At 44.2% G+C, this 21,263-nt stretch overlaps 1 protein-coding gene across 2 annotated transcripts in view; it reads left to right on the forward strand.

The window, feature by feature from the left end:
• PIGK (phosphatidylinositol glycan anchor biosynthesis class K) overlaps window positions 1-21,263 on the forward strand; it is a 195,895-nt gene that overhangs the window by 21,340 nt on the left and 153,292 nt on the right. For both annotated transcript variants that reach the window (XM_040360668.1, XM_040360667.1), the window contains exons 4-6: window positions 648-783; window positions 16,718-16,829; window positions 19,087-19,183. In XM_040360668.1, the coding sequence (XP_040216602.1) occupies window positions 648-783; window positions 16,718-16,829; window positions 19,087-19,183 (345 nt within the window). The remainder of the gene's footprint in view (window positions 1-647; window positions 784-16,717; window positions 16,830-19,086; window positions 19,184-21,263) is intronic.

The raw sequence follows: 21,263 nt of genomic DNA on the forward strand, positions 1-21,263 counted from the left end.
TCTTTCGGAAAGTCGTGACGTCACGTATGCGCCCGTCCGAGGAACGTCAATCAACTAGGAACGCCCACCGACAAGGGGCGAAACGCCGAGATCGAGGTATGTACTAAAAAAAAAAAAAAAAAAGCCAGCCTACCCGCAGTGTAACGGGTCTTACGAATCTATTGTTAGAAATGTGTTTTAGGGGGAACCACCCCTTTAAGTATACAAGTCGGCAATTCGGCATTTAAATGCTATCTTTAAAACCAGAGGATATAAATTTGCTTTGTGTACCCAAATGCCATTTGAAAACAAAAATATAACGTCAGCCTGTGCAGAGGACAGAGTTGTGGGAGGGGCCCATCGGCTCCTTGCACTACAAGCTTCCTGGCGAAAATTACAGGAGGGGGCGGATAGAAGACCAGTCTCCCTGTATAAAGAGAGCAGCAATGACTGGTCTTTATTGCAGGAAACTCATAGAGGAGAATAGTACAGGAGCTATTTCATGCTGGTTTACTGCACAGATCTGGAAGAAATTCAAAAAGGACAGCAAGAATGCACACGACTCTTGTATTTAGGAAACTTTTGTTTTGCCCTGATTTCAGCTTTAATAATAGTTGTGTTTTTAAATTTTCTGTCTTCTAACAAGTTGTCTGTTTCTTTCATAACAGTCATATCATCCTTATGCTTGCTGATGACATGGCTTGCAACCCGAGGAACCCCAAACCAGCCACCGTGTTTAGCCACAAAAATATGGAGCTTAATGTTTATGGCGATAATGTGGAAGTTGACTACAGAGGGTATGAGGTATGGAGGAATTGGATATTGTGTTGGGTCACTTCACTAATGAATTTTTTTCGGGTCATTTTAAAAGTGCAGTTGTAAAGTTTGCATTGATAACGTATGCTTGACTGTTACCGGGGAGTAGGCTTTGAAACAATTATTTTTCACATGTTCAATTGGTCATTCGTTATCTTACAAAAGGGCAGTACTGTGGCTTAGTGGTTACACTTATGGCCTTGCAAAATCCAGTAAAGGAAGCCGGCACTCCAAATCCTTCGAAAACGATTTATTGGTACAAGTAAAAAAGAGTAAAAGGGGCTAACGTGTTTCGGCAAACCGCCTTGTTCACAGCTCTGAATAATTGGTTTGCCGAAACGCGCTAGTACTTTGTACTATTTTTTATTTAACTTATACTAATAAATCGTTTTCAAAAGATTTGGATTGCCGGCTTCCTTCACTGGATTTTGCTGTTTGCTTGTTGTCCGGAGGACATTGAAGCCAGAGCACGCTATTGTGGACTCTATGCTGGGCCTCATGACATTTCCTTTGTTCAGAGTGCTGAACTTTTGTCTGTTTTGCTGTGAATTGCCTTGCAGCAATGGAATCCTTGGTTCTATCCCCTTCTATGACACTACTATTTGCAGAGAGCTTGTATGGTCTGTGTTTTCTTCAATTGCACAGATATATTGGTCAGTTAAAGTGGAGGTTCACCCTCAAAAAAAATTCTGACATCACACGAAGTCGCGCCATCCTACCGACAGAATGCCGGTGTTTTTTTTTTTTTTTTCTCAGCACATACCTCTTAATCCCGATTTTCACCTCAAGGCAATCCCGCGGGAGTGGGCGTTCCCAAGCACTGCCTGTGATTGACAGGCTTCCGAACGGTGCATACTGCGCGTCACAGGTTGCCGAAAAAACCCGAACGCCGGTGCGGCTCTATACGGCGCGACTTCGTGTGATGTCAGAATTTTTTTTAAAGGGTGAACCTCCACTTTAAAGTGTCATTAAACTCTCTCGGATATCACCTCAGACCTCTCGATTTTCTCCTTTTGATCGTTAATTGTCTACACACAATGCCCCGCCCTCACACGGATTCAGATATCTTCAGTTGCCCCATGCTTTCAGGGCCCAGTTTCCACCAGGCGAGAGACAGCTGGTGCGGTCCGACTTGGAAAAAACAGTTTGGGGGATGGTCCCTTCCTGTTCCAACATGACTGCACACCAGTGCACAAATCAAGGTCCATAAAGACATGGATGTGCGAGTTTGGGGTGGAAGAACTTGTCTGGCCTGCACAGAGTCCTGACCTTAACCCGATAGAACATAGTTGGGCTGAATTAGAGCGGAGCCTGTGAGCCAGGCCTTCTCATCCAACATCATTGCCTGACCTCAGAAATGCGCTTCTGGAAGAATGGTCAAACATTCCCATAGACACACTCCTAACCTTGTGGACAGCCTTCCCAGAATATTTGAAGCTGTTATAGCTGCAAAGGGTGGGCCAACTCAATATTGAACTCTACGGACTAAGACTGGGATGCCATTAAAGTTCATTACCTAGATTCAGAGACGCCGCCGCAACTTTAAGGCGGCGTATCGAATTTACGCTACGCCACCTTAAGTCAGAGAGGCAAGTACTGTATTTACAAAGTACTTGCCTCCTAACTTACGGCGGCGTAGCGTAAATGTGGCCGGCGTAAGCGCGCCTAATTCAAATGAGGATGTTGGGCGTGTTTAATTACTCGTGACCCGACGTGATTGACGTTTATTACGAACTGCGCATGCGCCGTCCGTGTACATATCCCAGTGTGCATTGCTCCAAAGTACGCCGCAAGGACGTATTGGTTTCGTCGTGAACGTTAATTACGTCCAGCCCCATTCACGGACGACTTGCGCAAACAACGTAAAATTTTCAAATTTCGACGCGGGAACGACGGCCATACTTAACATTGACCAGGCCAACTAGGGGCAGCTTTATCTCGTGGGGTATCTCTTACGGAAAGGGGGCACGTACGTTCGTGAATCGGCGTATCTAGACATTTACATATTCTACGCCGAACTCAACGGAACCGCCACCTAGCGGCCAGCCTAAATATTGTACCCTAAGATACGACGGCGCAGGCTGTCGTATCTTAGCTAGGTTTAAGTGCATCTCAGTTCGAGAATACACTTAAACTTAGGACGGCGCATATTCCGAGTTAGGTCGGCGTATCTACTGATACGCCGGCCTAACTCTCTCTGAATCTAGCTATATGTGTGTAAAGGCAAGCGTCCCAATACTTTTGGTAAAATAGCATATGAAGCGCTGCTAATGGAGTATATTGGTGAATGAGCTCTTAAGGTGTTCTCGATTAGTAAGTATAGAAATCTGGAGAAAGCATATGTAGCAAGAAAATGAACAGGGTCTGCGAGGTATAAAGAGCAGCACTCAGCGGCGATATGTTATAGAAATCAATGCAGGAGGCAAGCTTTGTAAAAGTTCTTGAAGTGGGAGTCCATAATGAAATAAAAGACTGCAGTGTTGGAAGTGAAGTGTCAAGCACCTTCTTATTGTGGCTTGGTGTAGCCGAGTATGTTACTTTTGACAGTGTTGACTCCATTGTCATTTCTGCTTAACACTTCACTTCCAACACTGCAGTCTTTATTTCTTTATGGACTCCCACTTCAAGAACTTTTACAAAGCTTGCCTCCTGCATTGATTGCATAACTAATCGCTGCTCTTTATAACCTCTCAGACCCTGCTCATTTGCTTGCTGCATATGTTTTCTCCGGCTTTCTATACTTGCCATCGAAACCCTGCCAATATACTCGGCAGGGTTTCATCGTTTCCATGGGACTGGCAGATATGTTTAATTGCCTTTAAAGGACTACAATCCGGATTGTTTTTTTAATAAATAATTGGTATAGTGTCAATTCATCTTTTGTACAGTGTTGGTTTATATATTGTATGTGGAATCTTCCAATATAATTTTTTGTTTTGAATAAACTTTTGTACTAACCATACTGCTTGAGTGATTATCATTACCTGCTTCATACAGTCTGTCCTTTACAGCTGTTATATATTTTTTTTTTTATAGTTTGCCTTGTTGCATCCACAGCATATAACTCGTGAAGTCAGTGGGCTGGATTCAGATAGAATGGTCTATCTGTCCGCCCGGCGTAACGTATCTCAGATACGTTACGCCGCCGTAATTTAGGGCGCAAGTTCTGTATTCAGAAACAACTTGCGCCCTTAGTTACGGCGGCGTAACGTATGTGTTGCGGCGTAAGCCCGCCTAATTCAAATGGGGATGTTGGGGGCGTGTTTTATTTAAATTTGACTTGACCCCGCGTTTTTGACGTCTTTTGTGAACGGCGCATGCGCCGTTCGTGAAGAAATCCCAGTGCGCATGCTCGAAATTACGCCGCAAAGCCTCATTGGTATCGACGTGAACGTAACTTATGCAAAGCCCTATTCGCGAACGTCTTACGCAAACAACGTAAAATTTTCAAAACTTGGCGCGGGAACGACGTCCATACTTAACATTAGCTACGCCTCCATATAGCAGGGGTAACTTTACGCCGAAAAGAGCCTAACGTAAACGACATAAAATAATGCGCCGGTGGGACGTATGTTTCTGAATCGGCGTAAATACCTATTTAGCATATTCCTCGCGTAGCTATACGGAAGCGCCACCTAGCGGCCAGCGTGATAATGCAGCCTAAGATACAACCGTGTAAGACACTTGCACCAGTCGGATCTTAGGGATATCTATGCGTAACTGATTCTCTGAATCGGGTGCATAGATACGACGGCCGGCATTCAGAGATACGACGGCGTATCAGCAGATACGCCGTCGTATCTCCTGTCTGAATCCGGCCCAGTGAGTTGTTAAAGAGGAATTAAAAAATAAATAAATCTGCAGCTACAAATAATGTAGTTGCTGACTTTTAATATAATATAAACACACTTGCCTGTCCAGGGATCCCGCAATGTCGACACCCCAGGCCGATTCGTCCATCTGCTGTGGGTCCAGGCGCCAGTATCTGCACGAAGGAGGGTAAAAAAAAGTCCTGCTAGCCACATCTTTGAAACGGTGAAGAAGCAGTGTGTTTACCGCTTTTCCACTGCTCCTTCTAATTGAAAGCAATGGGAAACCGCGGCTATACCGCGTGAAATGTGCCTCTGCAGAGGCGCATTGCGGGCGGTATTGACCCTTTTTCGGCCGCTAGCGGTGCGGTTTTACCCCTGCTAGCAATTCTGACGGTAAGGCGCTGCTAAAAATAGCGGCGCTTCACGCCCCAGTGTGAAAGGGGCCTTTAAAGCGGAGTTCCACCGTTTTTTTTTTGTTCTTTTAATCCGCAGCTACAAATACTGCAGCTGCTGACTTTTAAAATAAGGACACTTACCTGTCCGGGGCTCCCGCAATGCTGCCACCATCTTCGGTAAGGGAATCGGAAAGTGAAGACTTGCAGCTTCACTTCCTGGTTCACTGCTGCGCATGTGTGACTCGCGCTGCATGGTCCCTGCTGTCTTCTGGGACATGTGTGTCTCTCAGAAGACAGCAGGGGGAATGAAGTTAGTGACGTAGATACCTGCGGGTGGCTTGGTATCTATTCCCCGAAGTGGGAGCAAAATACCTGTATTACACAGGTATCTGCTCCCCTCTCCCCCCTGAAAAATTACAAATGTGACACCGGAGGTTCCGAAAGCGGAAGTTCCATTTTTGGGTCGAACTCCGCTTTAAGCTTATCCCTCTCTTTGCCTTTTTTGACTCTATATGAGTCTCTAAGTTTGGCTGCCAGGCATTCAAGAGACAACTCTGGCACCTTTTTGATATGTTTTTAATTTAAATCCTAAGGGACTGTAGCTGCTGACTTTTAGTATTGGAACACTAACCTGTCCTGGAATCAGGGCTGTGGAGTCGGTAGATAAATGTTCCGACTCCGACTCCTCAGTTTTATGTACCTCCGACTCCGACTCCCCGACTCTGACTCCTCTGTATTAATATGCGAATGTATTTTATACATTCCTTGAGGGAAAGAAATGCAACCTACCACAGGACTACTGGCTGGGAAGCCAACAGTCTACTGTATTGCACAGTTTAAGCAAAAGACAAACACAATGAAAACAACGTTTTTTATAAAAAAAATATTAATCAATCAAGTGGCTGGATAGTAGCAGCAGGCATAAACATCAGAAACAGGATCTTTACCAGTTCAAAAATACAGACCACATTATTTGGTTGTTTTAGAACAAAAACAAAGCTTATCTATAATGAACCAAAAACAAAATCTGTAAAACCTAGAAATGGTTTATATTAATCTTGAAATGTAGTTATAGGCTTAGCAAATGCAAATCAATTCAATGTAGAGTTCTAAGGAAGAGAATTGCCTCTGCTCCAGATCCTCTTTCATAGAGGCTCTTAAGTCAGACTTTATTATTTTTAGGGCTGAAAATAATCTTTCGACACTGACTTGGGTGGGTGGCATTGCAGTAACTATTCTGGCCACATCACTAACGATCTCTGGATAAACAAGGATGGCTTCTTCAACAGTAAGTTTTGATGAGCGATCATACTTTTCAACTTCTTTTAGTGCTTTTCAGCCCTGGTTCACACTGGGTACGATTTGGAACGATTTGAGATGCGATTTGACATGTCAAATCGCATCTCAAATCGGCGGCAATTGTCGGCAATGGCACTGTCCTAATCAGTGCGACGCCGCATCTGCGATTTCAAAAAGTAGTTCCTGTACTACTTTTTGCAATTTCGGGCCGCGATTTACATTAAATTGCGGCCGAAATCGCGGTAAAATCGCAGCCGTGAAATCGCGGTAAAATCGCGCATTTTACCGCGATTTTGAATTCGCAGCAGTGTGAACCTAGGCATAAAGCTCCTGTTGGAGTTTTTTTATTTGGACACTTACTGGTTCTCTAACATGCGTTCCCTGTAAAAGCAGAACACATCACTATGGAAAGTATAAGTATTGCAGCTCCTAATTGTGCGTTGCGTGCCATATAGTGAAGCACATGAAAAGCATGCTTCTTCACGGTCACTTAACGTGTTCGTTTTGCGGTTACGTGAGGCACTGCATGCATTGGTCTTTATTCTTACAGTAGAGAAGTCATTAATTATAACTTTTTGTGAATTGGGACATTTAAACTTGCTTTTTTTTTTTTTTAATATCAATCTAAATTTAGTAGGAGTCGGAGTCGGTGCATTGTTTGCCGACTCCGACTCCAGGTACCCAAAATTTCCCCCGACTCCGACTCCTCGACTCCGACTCCACAGCCCTGCCTGGAATCCAGCGATGTCGGCAAACCAGCCGATGTTTCCATCAGCACTCGGGTGCTGCCGCCATTGCCTGTAAGGGAGGTCGTCGGTAAGGCCTTTTTCTATACATGCGTGAAGCGCGGTGCGCTTTCAGAATGTTCTGGCGGCGGGGGAAAGAGCAGGGAGGCCGAGCTTCCGAGTGATCTCGCTGTGGTGAGATCTTGGCAGTGGGGACGGGTACCTATTATATTATAAAGAATTGCAATTTTTCATAAATAAAATACTATTTTGCCTGTTTTTCTCTCCTTTGGAGCATTTCACTGCTGATGATCTCTTGTGTCATCTTGGGAGCCATTTCCAATCTACATGCATTGCAGCGTGGCATTTCTCAGGTTGGGTTTTCAGATGGTGGAGGTAACCTTTAATAACCATAGTAGGTCCTTACTGAAAGTACACTATAAGTTGCATTTTTTTGGGGTGTTTTGCAGCACAATTTTTTTTTTATTTGGGTTTATTTGTGTGATTTTGTACGTCTTTATGCGCTTGTGAGCTTTGGCTTCTTAAGAAGCCAGCACCTGCTGCCTTCCTAACAATGAGTCCTTCCTTTATAAAAGAGCTGGCATTGAGAAACAAAAAACCATCGTGGTGTTTCCCCCAATTCATACCAGGCAGTTTGGGTCTGGTATGGTTTTTAAGGGGGAACCAAAACAAAAAAAAAAAAAAAACATAAATGGCATGGGGTCTCCTCCAAAATCCATACCAGACCCTTATCCAGGCATGCAGCCCAGCAGGCCAGAAAAAGAGCCACCAGCACAGATGGGAACATCCGCTGCCTCTCCATCTGGGAAAATAACGCCTTTCCCCCAGGAGTGGATGAACCTCTTATACATCCTATGAGTTTCAAATTATTTGTCCTATATTAAAAATGTTTTAACATTGCTGCACTTAGATGGCGCTGATCTCTTTTTTGTGTTTTACTGCCTACAGAAAAAGGGCCTGGTATGGACTTTTGGGCAGGGGAAACCACAAAACGCTCCAAAAATGCGTGACGAAATATGCAACAATGCTCAAAAATGCGCAAATTGTGTCTTTCAGTGCATTTCTATGGAGATAAAAAAACAATTCAAATACGCACCAATTTGCCAGAATCGAGCTGCAAACGTGGCTCCAAAACCCTTTTGAGCTTCAGGTGACTAGGGAGTGGAGATGTGAACCACCGCTGTAGAGAATAAGTGCCGGTTCACACAGGGGAAACCCGACCTACAGCGCGACTTTGCAAGGCGATTTGGAGGCGACTTCAGTACGACTTTGAGCAACTTACAACGTGATTTGACGTTGCCTCCAGGACAGGTGACTTTGGCTAATCACAGAATAATCAGCTCTGTGGGAGGCAGGGGTTTGCCTGGGTAAACTATTTTATTTTCCTGTAAAGTTGCTTCAGTTAAGATGGAGATTCGACTTGGAGGCAACTTCCATTGAAATCAATGGGTACAAGTTGCCTAGAAGTCGCCTTAAAGTAGTACAGGAACCTTTTCTGAAGTCGGAGCGACTTCAGTAGTGTACATTAAGATTGCTCTCATTCACTTCAATGGAATTTCTTATGTCCAGCGACTTGGGGCAACTTGAGGTCTGATAAGTCTGATCCCAAGTCGCTGTAGTGTGAACCGGCACTAATTGTTTTTTATTTTTTCTCCCTGGGTGATTTGGAGCTTCGTGCTGCAAAACACTTGGGTGTAAATGGGCCCTCAAAGTGTGTGTCAGGGCAAAATGGAAAACGAACACAGTGAAAATATGTGGTTGAGCTGCATTTTTACTGCCCCCTTTTAAGCTGCATAGGCAGCTGGACGGGGTTGTACTTGTACACATGCTACAGCTGCAACAAAAATTATACATCCTATCATGTTCGGTGGGCAGTACAATAGCAGGGTGCAACCGATTTGAGGGAATGTGGCTGCACTACAACTTCCCTGCAGTGGTGCGACATTTACAGGGTTAATACAGATAGTAAGGAGGCTTCTTTACCGTCAAATACCTCTGAAAAGTGATCCACTGCAGAATGTTGGCTGCACATCTAAATGTAGCCAAATTCTTGCCACATCCAAAATCTCCATGGACAATGACAAAAAATATACTGCTCATTTAATGGTCATTGTTCCTGCTTTTCTCGGGGTGCAGAAACCTTGGGGTTGCACAGTTCCTCCCAGCAGGAGAGAACGCCGTGAGGGCTGACAAGACCAATGCAGCAGAGGCTGAGGTGTCGCCACACACAGGAGGTGAAGAGAACACTGGAATTGCGCCATTCGAATGGAACTTCCCCTTTATAGTGGTGTTGTACGTCACCGCTCTTTGCTCAAGCATTTTTTTTTTCACGATCGTGTGTAGGCAAGGCAGGCTTAACAAGAATCGGGTTGAAAAAAACTTTTCTAGGCCATTAAAAATGGGCGTGTGTACGCGGCATAAGAGCAGCAAGGATGTGGAATTCCCTTCCACAGGTGGTGGTCTCATTGGGGAGCATCGATGGTTTCAAAAAACTTATTGGATAAGCACCTGAACAACCACAACATACAGGGATATACAATGTAATACTGACATATAATCACACACAGAGGTTGGACTTGATGGACTTCTGTCTTTTTTTTCAACCTCACCTACTATGTAACTATGTACGAGTTGAATATAACTCGGCTTTGTGCTTTCACCCTGCTTGCATTCATTACTAATTATGAAGAGGCAGTGCAGACTTTCATCATGGCAATGACGCGTTAACCTTCCACATTTATTGCCTCCTTCATCCATAGGTAATTATATTTTAATTTTTTGAAGTGATTCAGCATTGAAATTTAGTGACTCACCATTTGCACTAGGAGCCCACATCTTCTTCTTCTTTTTTTCTTCTTCTTTTTAATTTTTTTATGTCTTAATCTATCGTAATCGTGGTCCTGGAAAACACAGCAATGATCATCACCAGCTGTCTCCCGTTTTTATAGGATCTTTCCAGACGTTTCGCCCACCACTTCTGCTTTTTGTGTCCGAAGACGCATATTAAATCAGCAGACTGCTAAGCTACCAAAAAAGCCATTACGAAGCCTTATGCATTAGTCTAGGTACAGACGAGGCTTCCATTGCTGTTTTCGAGGTAGATGCTTTTTATTGTTAGTGGTTGTAAACCTCAGACGTATCACAGCATATCCCACACCAAAGGAACGAAGAAGCAGAGGGTGTAGGGCCGGATGGAGGATGCAGAAAAAGAAGACAGCAGGAATAGGAGGTATCTTCAATTTAAGCCCGGTAGAATTAACACACAAAGAACTCAATATCCTAAACTTGGGTTTGAAGTGTGGAATGAAGAAACGAGTAAATACGTTTGATGTATTTATAGACCTACACAAATACATTAGAAAACTCAACATTAAAGGGTCACTAAAGGAATTTTTTTTTTTTTAGCTAAATAGCTTCCTTTACCTTACTGCAGTACTGGTTTCATGTCCTCATTGTTCGTTTTTGCTTTGAAGTAGCTGTAATTCTGCTGTGATCTCCACACTTCCTGGTTGCCTGTTTCCTTATAACCATGGTACTGGGAGATTTTCACGGTGGTCTAAGCTGTCATTACTGTGTGTCTAAAACTCCTCAGAACCAATCGGATTCATTTTAAAAACAAAACACTGCCCTGGGTTTGTTTGTTTTTGTTCTGTGAGTCTTCCCGACTCACCTCTCACCCGGAACTTCATGTATGTACCTTTAAAACCGAAAGTGAAACTAGAGGCACATTATATGATAGATTAAATTAAATTTTTAATCATTTTTAAAAGGAGTCGGTTAACTTTTATGTCTCTATACCCAATAAACAGTCATTTCAGCAAAAAAATGTTTTTTCCTTTTAGTGACCCTTTAAAAAAGTATTTTGTGGGGTGTAATACACACACAACAATCAGTACCTTGGAGCCTGAGAGTATTAAAAATAGCGGTCTAAAATACAAATCCCTATTTAACCCTTTGAACAATCCTAACCACCAAGTGGAGGTATTCAAGGGTCTAGTGCTGCGGGATTTAGGTCACTTGAAACCTAAAAAGAATATAAACCTGAGACCTATAAAAGAGGGAATCGATATGTTGGAAAAACGAAAAGACATCATTATAAGACCGGCTGACAAAGGAGGGGGAGTAGTGATCTTAACAAAAGACTTTTATCATGGTCAGATTTCGGAGATGTTGGCAGGATGAAACAACCTACAAATTACTGGACCAAGACCCGACTCGATCGTATAAAGCACAATTAGAGGCCTTGATCAATATAGGCTCAAAGTTAGGTGTACTAACAACGAAAGAGAGAAATTATTTGGTACCAGCCAGTAGTAAGGTACCAACCATCTATCCGCCCAGACCAATTTTTAGCTTTCAGCGCTATTGCACTTTGAATGACAATTGCGCGCTCATGCTACACTGTACCCAAACTAAATTTGTATAATTTTGTACCCACAAATAGAGCTTTCTTTTGGTGGTATTTGATCACCTCTGGGATATTTATTTTCTGCAAAAAAAATTAAAAAATTACCGAAAATTTTGAGAATTTTTTTTTGTTTCTGCTATAAAACATTGTAAATAAGTAAGTTTTCTCCTTTACTGATGGGCACTGATGGTACTGCACTGATGGGCACTGATAAGGCGGCACTGATGGGCACCGATGAGGTGGCACTGATGTGGTGGCATTGATGGGCACTAATATGCGGCACGGATGGGCTTTTAATAGGCGGCACGGATAGGCGCAGATAGGTGGCATGGATGGGCACTGATAGGTGGCATGGATGGGCATAGATGGGCACTACCATATGTGTTGTACTAATGGGTGCCAAACAATGCCTGCCAATCAGTGATGCCCATTGTGGGCACTGATTGGCATCCATTGCGGCACTGATTGGCATCCATTTTTTGTGTCCTCATCTCTGGTGGTCTAGGGTGGCATACTTTTTTTTTTTAATCCCTGGTGGTCTAGTGGGCATCCCTGGTGGTCTAGTGGGTATCCCTGGTGGTCCAGTGGGCATCCTCGGGGGGGCTGTGCTGATAATCGAGCCGATCGGCTCTCCTCTACTCGCGTCTGACAGACGGGAGTGAGGAAAAGCCGATCCCGGCTTTTCCTGTTTACATCGTGATCAGCCGTGATTGGACACGGCTGATCACGTGGTAAAGAGTCTGCGTGAGAGACTCTTTACCTTGATCGGTGTTGCGGGGTGTCAGACTGACACCCTGCAACAACCACCAGGTCACCAGTCTACTCTATGGTTTCCATCGGACGCCGGCGGATCGTTTCTCCGGGTCTCCGATGGCAAAGGAGAGCCCGGAGAAGCACCGGATGGCGGCGGGAGGGGGGGGCGTACCCTCTCGCGCCGCCTATAAGAACGGAATCGCCGCTATGATTGTTCTTATGGTGCAGGGATTCGTCGGCTGAAGAGATGGATATCTGAATGATGCCTGTAGCTGCAGGCATCATTCGGATATCCCCACTAAAAGTCCAGGACGTCATATGATGTCCTTGGGCGGGAAGTGGTTAAGCTGGAAAATCCAACGATCCAGTCGATCAGTAGATAAACTTCTGCACAAACGCAGTGCCCATACATGATGGAAATTCCAGCACATGTATGGCCCGCTTAACTTTACATAAGATGCTAGCAGGTTTTCAGAAAGTTTGTGCTGACATTTTAAGTGATACTAAAGTCTATTTTTTTTCTTTAAAAATAACAGTTGCAGTGGTATTGCACAGAGCAGCCTAGATCCTTCTCTTCTCGAGTCCCTCTTCGGCACTCCCCAGGGGCCTGGATGGAATCTCCTGGGGACCACTGGCCCCTTACAGGTCGGGGGGGGGGGCTTTGGGTGCTGATGAACAAAAAAAATGGGGGATGCCATCCGGGCCCCTTACAGGTTGGGAACCTGTAAAGCAGGGATAAGCAATTAGCGGACCTCCAGCTGTTGCAGAACTACAACTCCCATGAGGCATAGCAAGACTTTGACAGTCACAAGCATGACACCCAGAGGCAGAAGCATGATGGGACTTGTAGTTTTGCAACAGCTGGAGGTCCGCTAATTGCATATCCCTGCTGTAAGGGATCCGGTGGTCCCCAGGGGCCTGGATGGAATCTCCTGGGGACCACTGGCCCCTTACAAATCGGGGGGGGGGCTTTGGGTGCTGATGAACAAAAAAAATGGGGGATGCCATCCGGGCCCCTTACAGGTTGGGGGGGGGGGTTTGGGTAAAAATGAATGTAAAAAGAGTCATGGAGCAAAATGACCCCTGCTGGAAGAAAAGCAAAAGCCTACAGCACCTGGTGGATTCCCAGGAGGTCAACAGCCACGGCTGTCTCCCATCCAAGTACTACCCCAGGCAACCATGCTTAGCTTCCGTGTACAGAGCGAGAACGGGCGTATTCAGGGTGTTTTGGCCATAGGCAGATATTAAGTTCTCTTTCAACCCTAGATAAAGGATGGAAAAATGTGTTCCCCTCAACTTATGGAGAGAACATTTTTGCACTTTTTTTTTTCTCTGTCATTGCAGGCGATATCTACTAAACTATTGCTGGTTTTACTCTCCCCCTCCCATCATCATTGTTTTATTATTTATTACTGAGAAAATATAAAAATTCAAGGAATATAGGTGCTTTCCTGATATATGCAAATTTACAAAACAACAAGCAGCAGGATTGGTTAAGACAGACTCCTCCCCCTATAGATATAGTAACTCCTCCCACAATTTTTACACTACATAGACGAGTAATATACTGAAACGTGCGGATTGTTCCCGATCGGTATGCTATTACTTTGTGGAACGTTTTGCCGAATTGTTCGCGAAATATCATCGTTTTTGCGGCAAAATTTTCCCATAGGAATGAATGGCGAAGCTAGAGTGTAGAGATGACAAAAACTGAAAAATCAGGACATGATTTCTAAACTGCGACCACTCCCTTATTTTCAAGCCGACCTACACAAATCTTATATCAAAACGTTCAGCTATCTCTGCTGCCGCTACATGTGTCCATGGCTAAGCGATAGTCCTAAGCGTTTTCACATTACGACCATTTGTTTGCAACCCACGCCACCCATTGACCTCCATTGACTTCCATTGAAATCACAGTCAAGACACTTAAAATTTGAAAGGCAATATATAAACTGCGACTGTGCCTTCAATTTTAATATTTCAGAGACATACTATACATCAAAATGTAGGTCTTGTGATTCACACAATATAAAGATATTCGCTGTACGATTTTTAATTTTTAAAATACAACCGTTTGAAGGACAAGTATTCAAAAAAAAGCAAGCAAGTATTCTCTGTGCTTAGAGGGCTTGCATATAAACAAACATTGGTTTCCTAGGAGACGCTGAGGAGAATAACTTCTCACACACAGCTGTGAGGGGATTCTATAGCACCTCCCACACAGCTGTGAGGGGATTCTATAGCTCCTCCCACACAGCTGTGAGGTGATCTGGCTCTTTTTTTTGGGCTCTGCGTAACTTCTGCATACTCTGCATATAGCAACCCGACCATAGCAACCCGACCATGGCAACCCGACCATGGCAACCAGTCGATGGCAACCAGTCCATAGCAAACATCCAAAGCAAACCAGTCCATAGCAACCAGTTTTGATGGGGCAATGGATCGAAATGGATCGACACACTGTTGGATCACATTTATATCTGCAGGGGCACTGTCCAGTCAGTAGTATTGGTGGAGGCAAGAACGCGTCACACAATTTACCCAGAAATTGTATCTTTTCTAGTTTATAAACTGTTGTAAGTATTAACATAGTTCCAATGTATTGAAATATTTATATTACCGCCTAAGTCTGAGTGTACAGTTAAGACTCACCCATTCTAACTAAGACGTGGATGTGCTCTGCTGACACTTATAAGACTGTAGAAGCAATGGAGCGGTTCAGCCCTCAGTCTGGCAGCAGCCTCAGAGTGGCTGTTGCGGCTGTGCGGAAGGGGACGGCTCTACTCGCTTCCGCCCTCAGCCTGGTTCAGTCCTTAATGGTGCGAGTGCACCTGTGTAAGAAAGGCGCGCACGTGACCGGCGATGAACTAATGGGCGAAATAGGTGCGTTATAGAGGCACGCATATATAATTGGTTCCCCGATAGGTTGAGTCACGCCCTCAGACGAAGTCAGCCAATGACGAAACGCGTCAGTGCGTGACTCCTATCGATTGAGAGTGCAATTCTCAGGACAAACGTGGATATTATTCCAGGCTACTTTTATCTTATAGTTCGGTGAGTGCATCCCCAAAAGGGGAGTAAAATCCCCCCACGCAGTGATCACCCACCTTGGTATAAGGAACACTTTACTAATGACATTCTGTCCACCTGCACCATTATTGTTTTCCTATATTTGATATATAGAAGCCTTTCAAGCGGTGGTTTGGAAGTAGCGCTGCTACAGTATTACACAGTATTACACTTGACTTTGGGACTGTCAAAAGTTTCATTTTCTCTTTTTTTACTGTTTGTTTTGGTATCAAAGCATATCCAAGCATATCCATCTATAGTGCGTAATTGTCTCAATCCAGAGCACTTAGTGTCATTTCTGTCTGCTGCCTCGTTCCTCTGCGATCAACATGTTTAATTTCTGATGGGTTTTCCTGACACCAAGAGAAAAATGGTGACAGGGGAGGGCACATTCTGTGATTGACAGCCTCAGCTTTGTTGCTGTGTGTGTGTGTGTGTGTGTGTGTGTGTGTGTGTGGGGGCTGTAGGTGTTTCCCTTTTCGCTTATCATCTCTTGGAACTCTCTACACTGATATAGCTTCATCTCACCTCCCCCTGCTTTTCACAGCTTAGAGATCCTGTGTAATATCTGCACTTTGAATGGATGTAGAGGAAAGACAGCTGCAGATAAATGCATACAACTTATGTAGGAGGAGTTTTCATCTCTGTGTATCACTTGAGGCCAGTCATTTCATATGTAATGGTTTACAACCACTTTAAAACTTCTAAATACACAGATACAATTACTACATGGGAGCTCTTGCCCAACACAAAGGATTTGTGTTCCTGGCCATCCAAACCTGAGATTTTCACAACTCGCAGCCATGTCTGGGAGGGCAGGAGACCTATTTTCTGGTCTAAAGAGGTGCTGGTGATGTACCCTAACAGCTGAGAACCCTAATGTCTCCCCTACCCCCTCCACTCCAGCTCATCAAGCACAGATCGTGCTTTATTAGCTGTTTCCTCGACCACAACAGTCGGAATGACAGCTCTGAAACTGGAAGCATTTAGAGCAGGTAAATGCATGGATGTTCCTGATCCTCTCCTGCTCGCCATTCTGAGCACATTTATCCTAGTGCCTAAGTCACCCGTTCCTCCCAGAGGGAGGAGGAGGGGGGGGGTGCAGATTTATAGCCACTCATGTATGCTGCAGCCATAAGCTTGTTGTAAACCCTTCGCACTCTGGACGTGTGTAGTACATCTAGAGAGGTGAAGTGCTTAGGCATAGTCCTCAGAAATCTGAGCCACCCACCTCCCATATGTGGGCTCTGTATCATTTGAATGCATTTTGTTACACATAAAACTTATTCTATCTGAAGCGCCACTTATAATATCTAGAATAAGGTGTCCATGTCTAAAGTCCAATGCTGCATACTTTATTTGAAATTATTTACTTTGTATACACATTTTATAGCATGCTTTTGAGCTAAAGTCATGTTTCTTTTCTTGCAAATATAGGTGACTGTAGAGAATTTTCTTAGAGTATTGACTGGCAGATTGCCACCCAGCACCCCACGACTGAAAAGACTCCTTTCTGATGACAGAAGCAATGTTCTTATCTACATGACAGGTAAATTTGTGTTAACCACTGCCGCTCTCAAAAATGTACCCCCCCCTCATGACCAGGCAAGTTTTTGCTGTACAGCACAGAGTTATTTTAACTGACAATTGCACAGTTGTGCGACACGCACAAGTAATATTTTAGGTAATTTCCCCCCCCCCACAAATAGTCTTTCTTTTCTTTTTGGTGGTATTTGATCACCTCTGCTTTCTTTTTTTTTTTCTGCTATTAATCATTTGCTTACTGGGCACTTAAACCCTCCTGCCCAGACCAATTTTCATCTTTCAGCGCTGATGCACTTTGAGTGACAATTGCGCGGTCATACACCACTGTACCCAAATGAATTTTTATAATTAATTTCCCCACAAATAGATCTTTCTTTTGGTGGCATTTGATCACATCTGCACTTTTTATTTTTTTTGTAAAAATAAATAAATAAAAATACAGATTTTATTATATATTTTTTTATATTTTGTTATAACATTTTGCAAACAGGTAATTTTTCTCCTTCATTGATGTACGCTGATGAGGCGGCACTTGTGGGCACTGATAAGGCGGCACTGAGAGGCGGTACTGATGGGTGGCACTGAAGGGCATTGATGGGTGGCACTGAGTAGTGGCACTAAAAGGTGGCACTGATAGCTGGCAGTGATGGGCACTTGTGGGTGGCAGTGATGGGCACTGATAGGCAGCACTGCTAGGCATTGATAGGTGGCACTGGGGGAACTTGCAGGGGGTACTGCCAGGGGTTACTGCTGGCACACAAGGCAGAAGTGCCTCCTTCCTCTTGGGACCGATGTCCCTTTCACACAAGCCGGCGATCGGCTTTTTTTTTTTCCTCACGCTGTCAGCGTGAGAAAATAAAAAAGATTACCAGCTTTTGTTTACATCACGTGATCAGCTGTCATTGGCTGACAGCTGATCACGTGGTAAGGAGCTGGGACCGGCCCCTTACTCAGTCTCGGTGACCTGGTGATCACGGGGAGCGTGCGAAGAGGAGGACGTCTATTGGCATTTGGGGTCCGCGCTGTAGCCGTCATTCGGCTATGGCGCGGGCGTCAAATGGTTAAAAAAAAAGACAATTTTGAAAAAACATTTTTTTACTTTCTGCTATAAAACGCATCAAATCAAACAAAAAATGTAATTTCTTCATAAATTTAGGCCAATATATATTCTGTTACATGTTTTTGGTTAAAAAAAATTCCCAATCGTATATTGATTGGTTTGCACAAAAGTTATAGCGTCTACAGACTATGGGGTATTTTTATTTGTTAATTTTTTACTAGTAATGGTGGCGATCACTGACTTATAATGGGACCGCAATATTGTGGCGGACAGTCGGACACTAACTGACACTTGACACTCGGTGCTTAAAATATGCACTGACACTGGTTGGGAAGGGGTTACACATGGGGGGGGGGGCGGCGATCAAGGGGTTAAATGTATGCCTAGCTTGTGATTTTGTGTACTGTTTGGGAGGTGCTTTTATTGGGGTGAGACATGGACCATGCTCCTGCTTTTCAGGAACACAGGATTCATACCTTTCCTACAGAATGGCAATCTGTCTTGTTTACATAGGCAGATCGCTGTTCTGCCTGTGTACTGAAGGATCTGCGGGTGCCGGTGGACATCGAGTCCATGGTACCCACAGATCAGCTCCTGCTATGTATAGTGAAGGGCGCCCCAGACCCAGAAGTGCAGAATCATGTGTATAATATACGTGATCCTGCACACAGCGGCCGCCCTGTAGCAGTAAAAATGATTGGTGAGGTGCAATATCTAAAATTTTTGGGGATTGTGTTTAATACCACTTTAAGCAGTAGGCAGCATGTCTCTGAACATTCGTCATCTTCTATGCACTGGGCTCGGGTTGTTTAGCCGCCACCATCCAAGAAAAATAAAGGTGGGCTTATTACAGTGAGTGACGGCATAAAATCTTGTGTTCTGCCATTTAACTGTCACTTATGAGGGAGGATTAGATTAAACTCTGAATAAAGCTAAATCCCCTTTAAAAGCTGCAGCTGCCTGTGATATTGGATTAGCTGGCTCCTGGAGTCTGCAATAATTTCTCCGCCTGTATAACACTCCAGCAAGTTTGAGCACCACTTATTAGTGTGTACTGAAACCTGCAGTTACCATAGAGATCACAGACCTGGCCAAACGGAACCACGCTGCTTCATTTGCCTGTATGAACCTGTGTGTTGTCACCAAACTCCTCTGCAGTACACAGACATGGGTGCTAAAATTATTCCTCTAACTCACGCAGGTCACGGAGGAAACGGCTTCCTAAAATTCCAAGATTCAGAAGAGATCACCAATGTGGAGCTTGCCGATGCCTTCGAGCAGATGTGGCAAAAGAGAAGGTAATAAAATAGTTAAACTCTAGATAAAAACAGAAGCTTACCGATGTATTACTCTCTCCGTCTCAGAAAGCTGCATCTGGAGAGAAGCTTTATTAAAACTTAATCTTCTTTTCAATAACTTTTATTACAGATTTCATTTGATGCACAAATAATAAAAAAAAACCTGAACAAAGTATGTGACAATGAAAGGCTTCCTCTTCCACATAAGACACATTGTTTATTATTGGCTGTTTTATGCTTGACACAAGCATTCCTACAAAAATATATTTATACATACTATAGAGAAATGTTGTTGCTTTTTTTATATTTATTTTTTCAGCAAATACATATTTTCTCTTATCGTCCATGGACGGACACAGCTCCTTAAATCTTGACAAGTGGGTTATGTTCCCTGTTTACAGGAGAGGACTAGGCAGAAACATGTTAGATAATTAAATACATGTTACCTTAACAGAGTTGAACAGCCCTGGCGTGAACGACAAAGGCCCAGCTGGGGGTCTAATCCGTCCCTGGGTGCGTAAAGTCGTTCACGCCGGCACCCAAATCCGGCCACTGTATGTAGCATTCCCCCCCTGTCTCTAGGTGGGGGGGGGGGGGCGGCTTGCAGGTTCACAATTCGGTGAAACCTCCCTGCTCTCCGACCAGTGGGTCTACGAGGTGGTCTCTTAGATAGGGTTTCCTCCTATCCACAGAAAAGTTCTTTCCTCGTGTCTTCCTCTCCCGGCCCGTAGGTCTGCCTTGGGCAGTGTGGGACTTGCTAAGCTGCGGGGTTATTTTTCCTTTTCTGCAGGACGAGAGGTTTGGGGTTTTCTATGGGCCTCAGGCCCTGAATACCCTTGTGAACGTCGGGTAGTTCCGCATGGAATCCATTCGTTTGGTAGCTGCGCTCCATCCGGGGGACGTCCTGGCATCTTCAGACATCAGGGACGCATACATGCATGTCCCGTTTTGCACATGTCAGTGTTCTTTCTGTGCTTCATGGTGAGAGAGGGCTCCCTGTTGATCTGGCATCAGCATCATGGTTTCCAGCTAGGAGCTCGCACTTATCCTAACTTTGTTGGGACAGCGAGGCTTTGCCTTGTTGGCTACTTGGATGACTTTCTTCTGTTTTTCATTGTTTTTATTATTTTTCACATAAATAGAAGAACTTTACATACTTTCTTAATACATTTTTTTTTAAAATATCGGTCATAAAAATTCACAGGTTCTTCACACGTATAACATTAACATTTACAAACTACATATTACAAAAATAACAAAGAACATTTTGTGTGGGTACAGAGTTGGGTCCGCCCTTACAATACTATCTCTATAGTGATGTCCTTTTAAATTAAAGGCACATTCTCCTCTCCCCTCTCCCTAGTTAAAAAAAAAAAAGGGGGGGAGGGGGATGACTTTCTTCTGAGAGCAGCTTCTGTCTCAGACCTAGTGGATGTGTTATTCCCATTCAGACCCTCCGAAGATTCGGGTGGGTGTTAAAGATTTGGGCCAGAAGGTGTAGCTCAGTGGCAGCAAGCCCGCCTTCCATGTGTGCGACCCAGGGTTCAAATCCTGGGCATGCTAGGTTCCGACTCGGCGTTGGAGTATCTAGGCGAAGGTCCTTCTTCCCCTGGAGAAATTGCAGATACTTCAGTCTGAGGGGAAGGTATTGGCATCACGCAATTGGTCTTCTCTCTGGGCTTCTGCTGGTCCGGGGCCTGTGCGTAGCCTCCTTCGAGGCGGTACTCTGTGCCCAGTTCCACACTCGGGTTTTCCGGGGGGAATACTGTCCAGGTGGTAAATATCGCTTGTCTCTGAAATCATCAGATTCCGGTGTGCCACCTAGTCGGAGTCTTTCTGAGTTGGTGACGGAGGTAAAGGTAAACCTTGTCTCATATTGCCCCCTTTTATTCATTTTGTGATCGCTTTTAATGTTTACCTTGGTTTTATTACAATAAAACCTTTATATTTTTGACCTGCACCATTGGGGCTGTGTTTTTCTTTCTCCCCCACATGTTGTTGGGAGTTTCCATTTCTACTTTATCCCATCCCCTAAGGGGTGTACCATCATCCCTCCACATCCATTCGAGAGTGGACATCT

Source organism: Rana temporaria, chromosome 7 (assembly GCF_905171775.1).
Source record: "Rana temporaria chromosome 7, aRanTem1.1, whole genome shotgun sequence".
In the NCBI taxonomy this organism is placed as follows: Eukaryota; Metazoa; Chordata; class Amphibia; order Anura; family Ranidae; genus Rana; species Rana temporaria.